Genomic DNA, 16,615 nt, shown 5'->3' with positions numbered 1-16,615 from the left:
TTTGAGGGAATGTTGAAAGTTATTGCCTCAGAAAAGGAAAGCTCGCCCTTCCCCCATACTTTGGTGTTCCTTACCTTGGATCTTCCCTGGACCCGATTGCCCTGATTCAGGACCAGCCAGGCATCCCAGCGATGCCTATAGATGGTGATGGTATTCCACTGATTCAGGACGATGGTTTCCTCCGAACGAACCCGGCCGGTTCCGGAGCCGCAATCGAACCTGCAAGAGAAAATTAAGTATGACGGTTTAATGTGCAATTTCAAAATTTACGGTTGAAATATCCTGAAACCTAAATTTTATATCATTCAGCTGTACATAGCAGTAAACAAATCGCGACAACATTATTACTTGTTCTTTGAATATATTTTAAAAAATATTTCAATCAGTTGACATGTTAAATTTTAATTTTTTATTAGAAACAAAAAATCAAAATAAAAATAACAATTCTCATTTTAAATGGGTCTCAAATGATTAAATTAAAAATTTTAAAGCTTAATGACAGGTTTTGATTCACCCAAACCCATCGAAAGTCTTCGATCATTTCGAAACTAAATAGATGCAGTCCGCCACCATTGAGCGCCGGTAGCAGCTAGAAGAAGGGAAAACTCATTTCCCCCGGGGACCAACCCTAGAAGCGATTTCCATCTTTCAATTAATTGCTCTCATCCCACGGCGAGACGACAAGGCACTTCCTAGCAGTAGAAGTGGCACCAGCTGCGAAATTGCTTCCTCACTTGGAATCGAGTTCTCGATTTTCCAGCACATTTATCGGCACCTGTTGTTCCCCGCAAGAGCACCTGTAGGTGGGTGGGTTGAGTTTATGGATTCTATTTTTTTGCCCATTGCTACCTTCATCCGTCGTTCTATTTCTCTTTGGTTGCGGGAGCTTTTGTACCACGGAAATCGTTCAGCAGTCCGTTCAATTTTTCTCCTTTCCTTGGGAGGAAAAAATCGCAAGCTATCCCCAAGGAAGCAAGAAAAAAAGCAGAACTCTTTTGCAATTCGTCGTCTTGTGGGGGCATTTTACTGTATATAAATGCATCCATATTGTGTGGTAAAGGAGAAATTTGCCACCGTAAATCAACCAGCAACTGATATTTATGTGTACATTAATTTGAACAGGAGAATGTTCAATTATGCAAGATAAAAGTAGCTCGTTGCTAAGGATGTGCAGCAGCGCTGTTGTGGTTGAAAGTTGCCCTGACTTGTGATAGTCGCTCAACAGCTGTTTGTGGAGATACTTCAACACTAGGTATGATTTATTTCCGTTTAAGAAAATCAGGTTTTTTTCCAAAAATCAGCGAAAAACGGAGTTTTATCTGCTTATCAGTTTAGGCCTCCAAAAATCAGGCAAATCCTGAAAAATCAGACACATTGACAACCCTGCTCATAGCCATCAAATCATTGTCAAAGATAAAATATTCCAGTTCTCTCATTGGTCAATATTACTCAATTCCCATCTGATTTTTATCCATCTTTCATCATCATCCAAATTCATTTCAAAATTTTCAAACATGGCTTTCATATTCGATGTAAACTGACTTCAGATGACATTTTCTATGATCTTAACATTATGTAGTTAAAATTTCGATTCGCAATACCATTGCACTGTGGTCCGAAAGGGCTAAAAGTGGAACTTTTTTCGTAGCGCCTCTGTCTTTCATCTTATCTCTTAAGTATCTTGAGAACATTTGCTTCTTCAAACGTGCTTCATAACTTGAAAGCATCAAAAGTTAGTCAAAGACCACTGTAAAAAAATTGAATATTCTAACTTTTTTATTTCAATAGATAGAGCTTTACTTTATACTACAAAGTTGTAGAATACGTGAAAATATGAAACTTTGTTGAATACATCAAAACTCTATCTCTTTTCAGAGCAGAGATATAAAGGTTTTATTTTGAAAGTTATTTAAAAGTTAGTTTTTTAAACTTAACTATAGTTAGATGAGGATTTACATTTACATTTTCCAACCAAGTTATTGCAACTTTAAGTTTTATTTTTACTCAACTTCACGAGCGTTTATTGCAAAAACGTGCAAGTAGATTTTTAAAACTAATAATTCACATTGAAGCTTAAACTAAGTGCAACAAATTGGTGTTGGTTTCACTTGTCTCCACGTGCTCGCATTTGAACACAACAAGCATATATTTGATGTGTTTCACGTTTTTCCATACGAAAAATGGAAAAATTGATTTCCAGGCTACGCAGATGCTGCGCAGAACGAAGGCAGAAGGCAGCTGAAAATTATTTTTGTATGGAAACACGCAAAACACATCAAACGTATGCTTGTTGTGTTCAAATGCGAGCGCGTGGAGACAAATAGATCCAACACCAATTTATTGCACTTAGTTCAAGCTTCAATGTGGTTTATTAGTTTTAAAAATCCACTTGCACGTTTTTGCAATAAACGCTCGTGAAGTTGAGTAAAAATAAAACTTAAATTTGTAATAACTTGGTTGGAAAACGTCGTAGAAAGTTGAAATCTTGTGAAAAACGTGTGATTTGAATCTCTCAACAAATGTTCAGAACATCTTATTCATGTAAATCCTCATCTAACTATAGTTAAGTTTAAAAAACTAACTTTTAAATAACTTTCAAAATAAAACCTTTATATTTCTGCTCTGAAAAGAGATAGAGTTTTGATGTATTCAACAAAGTTTCATATTTTCACGTATTCTACAACTTTGTAGTATAAAATAAAGCTCTACCTATTGAAATAAAAAAGTTAGAATATTCAATTTTTTTATAGTGGACTTTGACTAACTTTTGATGCTTTCATGTTATGAAGCATGTTTAAAGAAGTAAATGTTTTGAAGACACTTAAGAGATAAGATGAAAGACAGAGGCGCTACGAAAAAAGTTCCACTTTTAGCCCTTTCTGCTGCTGAATTGCTGCTTGTGAACGATATTATTGAGCATTTAGAACTGTTGACTTTAGAAAACAGAAAGAGCATCAACATTCCTTTGATTTTGTACCAAAAATTTTGAAGCTTCTTTCCGTTTACCGTCGATATTTCGGAAACGTTTAAATTTTAAATTCTTTTTATAGGCAGAATAGTATCTTCAACACAACGTTGTCAAAATTGTTCATTTCCGAACACACGAATATGCAAAACATTAGCAGCGATGTGTGGGTTATAAAAAGGACTATCTTGTCTTTTTTTTGTATGTTTTTAAGTTAACGCGTGGGGTTTGGCTGGCAGCGAAAAAATTTTCCTCCTGCCAAAATTTGTGTTTCTATTCAATTTAATGTTTTGTTATACAATTTGAAAAATACAATGATTCTGTTAAGTTCAGTGCACATACGGAGCAGCCTTCCATTCATCAGTTTTGAATCCGGATGTGTTAAAATCTTAAGCGGAAGCCGAAGAGAAAGCTCTTCCAATGGATACCACCAGGGCTTCCAACATTTAGCAGACGCACGAGGATTTGCGGAAAAGCTATTCTATCTGGAGCTAGGTATTTTTTTTATATTAAAACTTTGATATTTATCGGTTGGTGGGATAGTCCATACGTTGCTGCGTTACATTTCGGGCTTATGACTTTCTTTCTAAGATGCTGCTCGAAAAATATGCTACCTAAATATTTGCTCGAAAGAAGATTAGTGAAGAGAGGTTATCATGAATATTACTAAAGAATGGACTAGTTATTTCACTAGGTGGTTGGTAGAAAATATAAGAAATTTTTAATTCTTAGTGTTTAACAGAGCAACTTTTTATATATTTTTATACATATTTGAAATGATTTGGACTGTTTATTCTAAAGATCAGAAGAGTTGATTGATAGTCAAATGAAGATAAAGTTTGAATTGCAATTTCAGTTAATTTATTTTTTAATAATGAAACAGCAAGTTGCATTTTTATCGATTTTTTTTTTATTTCAGCACTTGAAACATATCTATATTCCAACCATTTCCTTTAGTATCAGTTTTAATATTTTTTCCTAGTCAATATTTACATTCAGATATAAATTTATCATTGAAAAGAGGAATCAAGGAAAGTTGATTTATTAATTTTTGATATACTGAAAAGCTTTAGTTGTCCAGGAAGTCTTAAATCAGTATTAAAAATACAGCGAATTTCCATGCTTTTTAAAAAAATGTTTTAAAAGATTTGCTATTCATCTTAATTTTTATTTTTAAACAATGTAGCTTACAGTTGGAAAAAAATTAACAAAAATAGCAAAAAATACATTTGCAACACAGATATTTCATAAAAAATGTTGGAGATAAGACAACAAAATAGTTTTAATCAAAATTAAAATGTTTAAACAAGGTTAATAAAAATTTTTCTTCAAAAAAAATTTTTCTTCAAATTTTAGTTTCCACCAACTTATTGCTTTGATCATGTTCGCGTGATAACCATCAAGTTTAAAATTCAATGAAATGATGAAATGTTTTTTTGTTTTGATCAAAGTTAAAAATACAAAAAAAAACTTTAAAATTTGGAGCTCAGATAAAAAAAACATAGATGATGACTTTCAGAAAGACACTCACAACTAACTTACAGTTTGTTGATTGAAAATAAATTCTTAATGAGTTTACGAGTCTTAACATGAATTTTTCTTTTAAGATTGTTTTTGTTTCAATTTTATTAATAGTATTGTTTGTTTCAACTATTTTTGGTTCGATCCAGGAAAAGAAGTGAACACAATTTTAATATCTTCCTTCCAAAAAGCGTTCCTAAATAGATTGTCTTTAAGACTATGAACGCGAAACGGAAAACCGGGTAAATCATCTTATTATTTCTTATTTTCAAATTCTGCAAGTTAATTGTATCAAAGAAACAAAAAAACTAATAAAGTGCCTAAAAAAAGTGATGTTTGTGAACAAAATACTAGATTTTCAATCTTAAAATTGCTTCGAGTTCCACCGAGTTTCACGCTAGTTTTATATGGTAATGATTCCTCTTAACACTAAAAATAAAATCCACATTGGCTGATGGTGCGAAAATTTGCACAATTCTATAAACTTTTTGTGAAAATCATTAATATATTACACTAAATACTTCCTTCAACGCTTCAGCAATTTCAAAACACATCATAATGTACTAAACAATTGTAGATCTTAAGTTTTTTTCAACTTTGTTTCGAAGACTGAAAATAGTTTTGTCTTACCTACAACGCTTCAGATTTAAAAAACTGTTTTTCCCAGGTTTTTTTTTTATTTCATTGTAACTCCTTAGAATGAAATTGAAGAACTTTGGCTTGTTCAGCAAAGTTGTGTATTCTGTTAAGATAAACAACTTTGTAGAAAAAAACAAAGCTCTAAAATGCTTAACAAAAAAGTTAGCTTTTTTATCTTGCTATTGGTGGACCCCTCGACTCTATATTTTATTTCAAAGTATGCGCCTTGTGAAACTAAGCAATGTTGTCGAAGACATCAAAAGTCTATCTTTTCATTCCGCTATTAATTTAGTTCCGCTAGATTGATGTTCTGTACCAGTGTGCATTGGCGATGCGGAACTTGTTCTGCTTAGCCACGCCAACGATCATGGAATTCGAAATGTATAGTTTGAAAACAAATGTGAAAAACACAAAGTTCCTCTGGAATCAATTTAAAAAATATTTAAATGAAGCATTTCGAAATTGAGGATGACCAAATGGTATTATTTGGTGATAGCTTAGTAAGAAACATTTGAAGCTTTTATGATAAGTGAACGTGGTTCAAAATTTCAATCGAAACTCTCAAAGCATTTTGTTTTTGATAGTCGTATGTTTAAAGACAAGCCCTCGAATAAAGTGCTAACTTTCCGTTGGAATGAGGAAATAATTTTTTCATTGAGAATTTTGGAAAACTACCTAATATTTTTTATAACAAATTCTATGATATTTTTAATTGCGCCAATATAGCTAACGGAAGTTAATAAAATGAGGCTAAATTTGTATGACTTTTAAGAATTTTGAAAACACACAAAAAATTTAAGGAACACTCTTTAATCATCACGCCCATGACGAATCACGTGTTTATCGAAAAATGAAAGAAATTTATTGATTAATAATTTTACAAGAAAGCTCCAGGAATTAATTTAAATATGAGAAAAATAAACAAAAACTTTTCAACAAGTATTTTTTTGTAATAAGGGCCCTCAGAGCCAAAGGTGTATAAGAGCAAAAATGATCCACTTTGAGTTGATAATAGAGAAAGATTTTTCAAGAGTAAAACTCTTTTTGGTGGTTTCTTCAGATTTTTCAAAATTAATTTACTTACCATTATGTTTGAAAGAAAAATAATTTTTTTTAAAACGTATGAAAAATGATATAATCTCAATTATGAAAAAAACTAAGTTTGCATAAATTTTCTAGAAAAAAATAATAGAGAAGAGAAAATTGTATAAACCTTCTAAGAACTGTTGAAAACTAATCAAAAATGAATAAAAACAGAAAAAAGCGAGCAAACAAAAAAAAAAGGAATTCATTAAAAAAAAATTCAGAATCACTACCGAAAATCAATTTATAATCATCTTAAAATACCAATTTTTATACCGATTTTTCGGATTCCCATACATAAAAAAGATTTTTTTGGTTCAAAATGTAGGTAAAATCTAGTCATATGCGGAAACAACTCAATTGCAAGCGAAGGATTCGGAGGAATCGGTGAACATTTCGGTTGTGTGGCAGTGACTGGCGTTTTATGGGATAGCAAAATAGCTGGACAATGCTAAAACTGCTAACAAAGCATTATTATCTATATTTTTCTTTGAAAAATACTTGAACCATTTTTGTACTTTAAAATAAAAACAAACAAATCAAATATGTATAAAACCCAAATCATAATGAAAACGTATGCTGGAAAACGACGTAATACAAGTATAAATAAATTCAACGTTTAAAATAAGGTTGCCAGAAGTGTTTTTGACCGTATCCGGGATGGACTAGTTAAGGCTATTTTATATAAAAACCTGGCAAAATCTGGGCATTTTTTTTTTCAAAAAAGTTTATACAAAACTCGGGCCATATCCAAGCAAATTGGGCTCGAAACCCAGAAATCTATCAACAAAGATCAAGAGAACCAAACTTGAAAAAAGTATTTTTGCATGGAAACATATCATCTGATTTTTTAAAGTTTTTTTGGCTTCCAAAAAAATACCTTTGATGAATCATCTGGGCAACCGGACCGGGCCGAACTCTTCCCAAAATTTTTATTCTATACCTTGGCAAACCCGGATGAACCGGGCAAACTGGCAAGCTAAGCATTAAATCAATCATAGAAGTATAATTGATTCTATGATATTCATAGTTAAATCAAATATTGCACTATATAATTTAATCAACAATATATATTTAGTTGAAAGCCCAATATCAGTCAGTATATTTCAGTTTAGTTTATTATATCAATCATACAATTGTAGTTGAACCAATCATATTTTTATTGGATATTTTTAAAGCAATTTTAAAGTTTTAAATCAACTTCAAATTCATTAAAATCATTGAACACACGATTTAAGACTACAGAGATTGAACATGCCCATCTTTAAGAGAATTCGAAGATCGAAATAAAAAAAAACCTTCGTGTTTTGGAAAAAATTAACTCAGATTACAGCATAAATTAATTATTTTTTACCCTTGCTCCTCCATCATTTGGTTTTAAAAACAAAGTTTTTATTTATTTAGAATATTTTTCTTTCAGATATGAAAAATTGACGCGCTTCAAAATTTATCGAATAATTTCCCTACAAAAATGGTTAACAAAATGCTTTCTTCGACTTTCTTTTTTTTCCATAATCCAAATATTTCCACAAAAATTTCTGTCTGTTTCAAGTGATAAGTGTGACTGGTGTGACATCCATAATTTCACTTGAAATAATACAAAAAAGTTTCTCATGAAATGTATTGTTCTTCGAAGTATTATTTTATTTATTTACATAGTATTCCGTCTCACGACATAACTTGACGAACATAATTCCTAAAATTCACTCGGTTCATAGCAACCGTTCTCCAATTTCTCGGGCACCCCACGTTCGCCAGATCACGCTCCACTTGGTCTAACCACCTCGCTCGTTGCGCCCCCGCTCGTCTTGTTCCTACCGGATTCGTAGCGAACACCTGTTTTGCAGGACAGTCGTCCGGCATTCTCGCAACATGTCCTGCCCAGCGTATCCGGCCAGCCTTAACCACCTTCTGGATACTGGGTTCGCCGTAGAGTCGCGCGAGCTCGTGGTTCATCCTTCGCCTCCACACTCCGTTCTCCTGTACGCCGCCAAAGATGGTTCTTAACACTCGTCGCTCGAATACTCCGAGTTTACGCAGGTCCTCCTCGAGCAATATCCATGTCTCGTGCCCGTAGAGAACAACCGGTCTAATAAGCGTCATATACAGGTTACACTTCGTGCGAGGGCTAAGTCTTCTCGACCGCAGTTGCTTGTGGAGTCCATAGTAGGCACGACTTCCGCTGATAATTCGCCTCCAGATCTCACGGCTGGTGTCATTGTCTGCGGTCACCAGTGAGCCGAGATAGACAAAGTCTTCGACTATCTCCAGCTCGTCGCCGTCGATCGTGACCTTGTTATTACTGGACAACCGGGTTCGGTCGGTCTCGGATCCGCAGGCCAGCATGTACTTCGTCTTGGACGTATTAATCATCAACCCAATCCTTCCTGCTTCGCGTTTCAGTTAGCGGTAGATCTCCTCCACCGCCGCAGATGATCTGCCGACTATATCAATGTCATCGGCAAAGCAGATAAGTTGACTGGATCTGTTGAAAATCGTGCCCCGCATTTCGCCCACCGCTCGTCGAATAACACCTTCTAGCGCCACGTTGAACATCATGTAGGATAGACCATCACCTTGTCGAAGCCCCCTGCGCGATTCGAATGAACTCGACAATTCACCCGAGATCCGCACACAGCACTGCGTTCCATCCATCGTCGCCTTGATCAGTCTGATCAGCTTCCCGGAAAAGCCGTTCTCGTCCATGATTTTCCATAGCTCGTTACGGTCGATCGTGTCGTATGCGGCTTTCAAGTCGATGAATAGATGGTGCGTAGGGACTTGGTGTTCCCGGCATTTTTGGAGGATTTGCCGTAATGTGAATATCTGGTCCGTCGTTGACCGTCCCTCCATGAAGCCGGCCTGATGACTTCCCACGAATCTGTTTGCTTGTGGCGTTAGGCGGCGGAGTAGGATTCGGGACAGCACTTTGTAGGCGGCATTGAGGACAGTGATCGCTCGGTAGTTCTCGCAGTCCAATTTGTCGCCCTTCTTGTAGATGGGGCATATTACCGCCTCCTTCCACCCCTCCGGTAACTGTTCTATGTCTCAGATCCGGATTATCAACCGGTGTAGGCAATCGGCCAACCTGTCCGGGCCCATTTTGATGAGTTCAGCTGCGATGCCATCCTTCCCAGCCGACTTGTTTCTATTCGAAGTAATCGATGTTTATCGACAAGTTTTAATAATTACAAAACAGATTTACCAGTTGTCCATACGTATCGAGCTACTCTGTCATTTGCTCCTCCACATTGGACACTTTAATTATATTTTACGTTTTTACATTGAACTATAATTCTAAATTTTCAATTTAAACTTACAATTGACTGGCCATCTTCAAAACAATTTTGATTTTTTGCAATTTTTCTATTATGGGTTGGGTGCAGCCTTTAAATTAAACAAATCTCTCTGCCTATTAAAAAAATATCATAACCTCTAAATTTTAGTTATAATGTTTCAGTAGCATTATACCCGGTATTTCTTTTAAATATTTTTGCATTTTCAAATCCGAAAAAAATGACCAGTTTCTTAACAGTTCTGTGCTAAACCTGTACTTCTTATAACTGACTCGTTTTTTTCCTGCATATGATTTCCTATGTTTATGCTTTCGTTCATGGTTGGTAGGCTCCTCTCAAATTGCAAAGAGCCGAGAGCTGTAAAAGATCCGGACGGCAAGTGTAAAAGCTCTCACGTCTGAGTGGGAAAAAGAAAATACTCGTCAAGAGCACTCTAATGTTTCAGTCATACACCTCAGTGTTAATTTACACTTACATTTACACTTCATTACTTAACAAATGTGCATCAATAACAAAAAATAGATTGTAAGTTGAGAATATTTGGAACATATGTTTTATTTTTTTTTGTCAGTTGATACAATTTTTGTTCTTTCAATTTTTCAATAATCAGAATTAGTTAAGTGCCTCAAAAGAGTTATAATATTCGGACGCTGCGTTTTTTTTTTTTTTTTTTTAAATATGTCTTTATTAGTCTTTTAATCATTACATTTAAGTTACATTATTAAAGTTAAATTAAAGTGTTCAGATCAATTATGATCAGTTCAACTCTTTGATACAGTTAATTTTAAACATTGTTTATTTGATTTAAATTTGCTTTAGCAATAAATAATTTGATTTATAGGAGAATATCCTGTTAAGCAAAAAAAAAAAAGATGTATAAACTTAATCCTAAATCCTAAAAACTAACTTAATCGTAAAGAGAACGAATCTCTGCGATGGAAGACTGCATCGATTTGCCTCTGAAGTTGGAGATGATTTTGTTGGCCATCTCTTCGATCGATTCTATGCCTGCAATCCGATGAAGATCTTCGGTGCTGTGCCAAGGTGGAAGCCGCAAAATCATTTTCAGAACCTTGTTCTGAATCCTCTGGATGGCTTTCTTCCTCGTCGCGCAGCAGCTAGACCAAATCGGAACTGCATACATTATCGCTGGTCGGAAGACTTGCTTGTAAATAAGCATCTTATTCTTCAGGCAAAGTCGGGATTTCCTGTTGATGAGAGAATAAAGGGATTTAGTGTATTTATTACATTTAGATTGAATATCTTCAATGTGATTTTTAAAAGTAAGATTCCGATCAAGTGTGAGTCCCAAGTACTTCACGTGATCAGACCATTCTAATGAAACCCCATTAAAAGTTATGGAATGATTTTCATTAGGTTTTAAAAAATTTGCTCTTGGCTTATGGGGAAATAAAATAAGTTGAGTTTTGGAAGCGTTAGGAGAAATTTTCCACATTTTCAAGTAATTCAAAAAGGAATTTAAATTTTGTTGCAATCTACTGCGTACCACCCGTAAATTTCGACCTTTGGCTGAAAGCAAAGTATCATCAGCAAATAATCTTCTACCTTTTCCTTCTGGTACATCAGGAAGATCAGAAGTAAAAATATTGTATAAAATTGGCCCAAGTATACTACCCTGAGGGACCCCAGCTCTAATGGGAGTCCTTTCAGAGCATGAATTTTGGTAGCTTACTTGTAAGGTTCGGCTAGTCAAATAATTTTGAATAATTTTGGTGAGATATACAGGAAAATCAAATCGAGCTAATTTAGCTACTAAACCTTTGTGCCAAACACTGTCAAAAGCTTTTTCAATATCAAGAAGAGCAACACCAGTTGAATAACCTTCAGATTTGCTAGCGTTAATCATATTAGTTACACTCAAAAGTTGATGTGTAGTAGAATGTCCATGACGAAAACCAAATTGTTCATCAGGGAAAATGGAATTCTGATTAATGTGAATCATCATTCTATTCAAAATAACTCTCTCAAATAGTTTACTTAAAGAAGGAAGCAAACTAATTGGTCGATAACTTGAAGGCTCTGAAGCACTTTTTCCAGGTTTCAAAATTGGAGTTACTTTGGCATTTTTCCATTTATTGGGAAAATAAGCCAAGTGAAAACCTTTGTTGAAGATTTTAACTAAAAAATTTAAAGTGCTTTCAGGCAACTTTTTAATAAGAATATAAAAAATCCCATCTTCCCCCGGAGCTTTCATATTTTTAAATTTTTTGAAAATCAATTTAAGTTCATCAATATTTGTCTCACAAGAACTTTCAAACACATTTTGCTTTGAAAGAATATCATCAAATTCTAGGGAAATTTGAGCGTCAATAGGACTAACAACGTTTAAATTAAAATCATGAGCAGACTCAAATTGTTGGGCTAATTTTTGAGCTTTTTCTGAATTAGTTAAAAGAAGTTTATCCCCATCTTTCAAAGTAGGAATTGGCTTCTGGGGCTTTTTCAGAATTTTAGTCAATTTCCAAAATGGCTTTGAGTAGGGTTTTATATCCTCTACTGCTTTAGCAAAATTTTTATTACGAATAAAATTTAAACGACGTTTGATCTCTTTTTGAAGGTCGCAATAAATAAATTTTAAATAAGGATCCCTAGTACGTTGATATTGGCGTCGACGAATGTTTTTCAGTCGTATCAAAAACTGAAGATCATCATCAATTAAAGGTTGATTAAATTTATGTTTAACTTTAGGTATTGAAGCGGCTTTAGCATTGATTATTGAAGTTGTCAAATTTTCTACAGCCAAATCAATATCTTCTATTGAATTCAATGGAACGTTTACATCTAAATTACGTTCAATAAAATTCATATATCGCTCCCAGTTAGCCTTTTGAAAATTAAAAGTTGATTTTAAAGGGTTTTCAATGGGACTTTGGGATAAAGAGAAGGTTACTGGAAGGTGGTCTGAATCGAGGTCCGCATGAGTAACTAACTGACTACAATGCTCGCCTAAATCCGTTAGAACCAAATCAATTGTGGAGGGATTTCTAATTGAAGAAAAACAAGTATGGCCATTAGGATATTCAACAGTATAATAACCTGCAGAACAATCATTAAACAAAATATTCCCATTAGAATTTGATGAAATATTATTCCAAGATCGGTGTTTTGCATTAAAGTCACCAATAATAAAAAATTTAGATTTATTTCTGGTGAGTTTTTGTAAATCTCCCTTCAAAAAATTTTTCTGTTCACCGCTACATTGAAAAGGCAAGTATGCGGCAACAATTATAATTTTCCCCATAGAAGTTTCTAATTCAATTCCAATTGTTTCTAAGACTTTTGTATTGAAAGAAGGAAGAAGTCTAAATTTGAGACGACTATTGATGACAATAGCTACACCCCCACCTTGTCGATCAAGTCGATCATTCCGTAAAATTTTAAAGAAAGCATTGCTTTTCAAGCTATTGTCTGGCTTTAAAAAAGTTTCAGTAATGGCAGCAATATGTATGTTTTGAGTTTTCAAAAATAAAAAGAATTCATCTTGGTTAGCCAGCAAAGATCTAGCGTTCCAATTCATAATATTTAAACATCTATTTGGATCCATGAGGGAATCGTAAAGTCATAATAATTTTGTTAGCATAATTAAAAGAAGTTTGGAAAGCTTCAAACATTGAATTTGCTTTCAACATAAGTTGCATCATTTCCATTAAATTTTGATGCAAAAATTTTAATTTTTCCTCAGTAATCTCACCCAAATCAACAAATTTGTTAGGATCAGAAAATGAAGGAGAAGAACAAGTATTTGAATTTCGGGGATTTTCCCAAGCCTTCGCATGAACGTTGAGACTTGGTTTTTTCCCATTTTTATTAGTTAAACCTGAAGAGGGAAACCCATTTTCAACCACCTCTGAGAACGATAAACAACGAGTCTGGGGCGCAGATTCAGCACAGGTAACATTAAAATCACTTCGGGTATTACCCAGCCGTGATTCCAATGTAGACCGAGGCTGACTGCGAACAGGCAGGTTGTTTGCCGGCCCGACGTGTGAAGACGAAAAAGAGGAAGGAGGAGAAGAAACTTTTCTGGAAACTTTGGGATTTTTCCTAGAAGCAATAATTTTTGCCCTGATGGGACAGTCTAGAGAATTCGAGGAGTGATTACCTGCGCAATTCGCACACTTAAAAAATTCTGTTTTTGGTTTATCACCACCAAAAAGGCATTTAGATTTTTCATGATCGAATGAGCCGCAAAACATGCATCTGGCATTCATTCTACAATTTTTAGTGCCGTGACAAAAAGCTTGACAACGACGACATTGCGTAATATTTTGTAAAAAATTGGTAGTAGATTTACGAAAAGGTTCAAATTTTACTCGACAATGAAACATAAGACGAGCCTTTTCCAGAATTTTTAAATTATTAACCTGATCCTTTTTAAAATGGATCAAATAAAGTTCAGGAGCAAAACCAACACTACTGGTATTATTCGTGTTGGTTCTTTTCCTCATTTGAATTACTTGAATTGGAGAAAAACCTAACAAAGAATTTAATTCAGTTGTGATCTCATCCGGTGTCTGATCGCCGGTGAGACCCCGAAGTACAACTTTAAAAGGACGATCACTTCTAGTGTCGTACGTAAAAAATTGGTGTTTTTTATTATTCAAATAAGTTAAAATTTTTTGAAAATCATTAAAAGATTCCGCCAATATACGAGCAGTTCCCCTTCGACCGATCTGAAAAGAAATCTTCACATCCTTGACGGAAGTGACGATTTCTTTTCGAAAGGCATTGAAGTTAGGAATCGTGACCGTTATTGGTGGAATCTTTTCGTTTTTAAGAGTATAAGAAGAAGAAGGTTTCTTAGTACTCTTATCAGAATTAAATATGAATATTTCCTCATCACCGATGTTATGAAGGACATCGAATGAATTGGAAATTTCAACTTTTTTGGGCGATGGACCTGAATTAGGTTCGGCAATCCGTTTTCTTCCGGCCCTTGACCCGGCCGATGACTTCCCCATGCTGGAAAGAAAAGAGAAAATATGAATAAAAGAAAATGAAAATAATTTTAGCACTGAAAAGTGCTGATTGAAATACAGGTAAGGAAAAAATAAATAATGTAAAATGTTCCTGCAGGTACACAGCAACGATACGATGCTCCGGCGTACGTGTTGACGGCTCAACGGTACAGATGGAAGTGATCGGACGCTGCGTTCATTTGTGTTATAATTTCTCATAATTGACGACTTCCACATGAATATAAATTCTGTCTCATTTTCTAATGAAATGTTCAAACGATATGGTTTCTATTTTTTATTCATAAATGCTTTTTGTGGTCTATTTTTTTAGTAGTGCAATCTAATCTTATAAATGCAGCTCTTTTTGGTTTGCATTAATGTACGCAAAATAACGGTGCTGTAGACGCCTTAATTGATGGAACAGGAGAGATCAGCTTCTTGGGTAGCTTGCAGTTTATATCTTAAAACACCGTTTAAAAATCATCTGAACCGAAAATTTCCATCGGTTTAAGAGGTAAAACTATTTTATGACAAAATTTTTTGATGATCTCACCATTTAGATACAAATTCCATTATAATTCCGGTTTTTTATTCAAATCAGGACAATTAAGGACACTTTAATAACCAATGTTCGAAAATCAGGACATTATAAGTCTTTTTGAAAAATCAGGATGGGCTCTCGAAAATCAGGCCAATTTCTGAAAAGTCCGGACATCTCTGGCACCACTGATTCGGAGACCACCGTAAACGTACCAAGAAAAAACTGTGTTAGCTCTCAGATTTCTTCTCAACATAATGCGAAATTGCGCTTGGGCCTGCTCAAAAGAATTAAGCTTGCATTTTACTCTTACGCAGATGTCCATGACAGCCAATCGAAGTGAAATTGGAGCGAAGGTTATTGCATTCTCTGTTTTCGTCGCCACGCTCATTTTGGTAGTTTTACTAGCCGAGCTCAAAGAAATTTTCAGAGAGAGAAAGCAAAGAGGGAGAACTCCCATATTTGAAACGTGTGGCGAAGATGAGTGGTAAACTCAAGTAAGAGAGCGTCACACGCTTTTTGATGTGACGGGGCCCCACACACACACACATGAGATAATTCTCTTTATCAGCGGATATGAATGCTCTCTCTGACTCTTATGTGCTGACAATCTCGTTCTTGTTTTTGATTGCAGTGCGATTCATCTCTCACCGCACAGTTTGTGGAGAGCAGATGAAAACAATTGCACTCTTAATCACTGGAAAAGGCTATCTGAGGATAAAAATGGAGGCGTTTTTTTTTGTGACACCATCACGAATAAACGGTCGGTCGGAATGAAGTAAAATTTTGTATCCGAGGGTTTTTTGGGTCAGAGATGGTTTGTATAATAGTTTCAAGAATCTTACTTTTTATGTAAGGGGGTCCTCATACAAAATCACATTTGAATAGGACACAAGCCATTTTTAATGATTTTTTAAAAATTGTTTTGTGAGCACGGTTAAGTTTAAGACATGTAGATGAAATAAAACATTCATTACAATTTTTTTATTATAGGTAAAACGGAGTTTACCGGGTCAGCTAGTATTATTATAAATTTAAAGAAATTTTCTTATTGTGTACTGTATTGATTTAGTTATACAAAACGCAAGTTATTAAAACACATTTTCTAGATTGTGTAAAATGCTCCTTCCTGTTGCCATTTTCAACCAGTCCACTGTAGAAATAAACTTTGCCCAAGCTCTGACTTCCAGCGAAGCTCGAACCGAAACACCAAACCACAACCGACTTTCCAGTACTGTTTTCCAATAAAGTGCATTGCAATTTGCCATATGTTCTGCTGGGCTGGGGGCTTGGGGAACAAAATATACTATACCGTACATACTTGTTGTATGAAGAAGATCAAGAATCCTCCCCGTTCGCTCGTTCGTTGCTGCGGTTTGGCATAAATATCTGGCCGGGGCCACACATAGCTACACAATCCTACCCGGAGTATAACAATTTCTGCAGCTCAGACCCATCCGGACTCGCACCGGAAACAGGGAAACAAAAGTTAGAACCCGTCAATAAGTTTATGGATTAGGGCCGGTCAAGTCTGACAAATTGATCGAGTTGTAAATTGTTGTTTTTGAATTATTCTATTTGTTACAACGCGTGT

At 34.9% G+C, this 16,615-nt stretch overlaps 1 protein-coding gene across 2 annotated transcripts in view; it reads right to left on the bottom strand.

Moving 5' to 3' along the window:
* The window catches only part of LOC129757038 (pikachurin), an 865,561-nt gene that overhangs the window by 142,938 nt on the left and 706,008 nt on the right, over nt 1–16,615 (bottom strand). For both annotated transcript variants that reach the window (XM_055754138.1, XM_055754139.1), the window contains one exon: nt 75–219. In XM_055754138.1, the coding sequence (XP_055610113.1) occupies nt 75–219 (145 nt within the window). The remainder of the gene's footprint in view (nt 1–74; nt 220–16,615) is intronic.

The sequence above is a fragment of the Uranotaenia lowii genome, chromosome 3 (assembly GCF_029784155.1).
Source record: "Uranotaenia lowii strain MFRU-FL chromosome 3, ASM2978415v1, whole genome shotgun sequence".
NCBI lineage: Eukaryota > Metazoa > Arthropoda > Insecta > Diptera > Culicidae > Uranotaenia > Uranotaenia lowii.
Note: the sequence above shows the minus strand (reverse complement) of the source record. Positions and strands in the feature narration are given on the sequence as shown.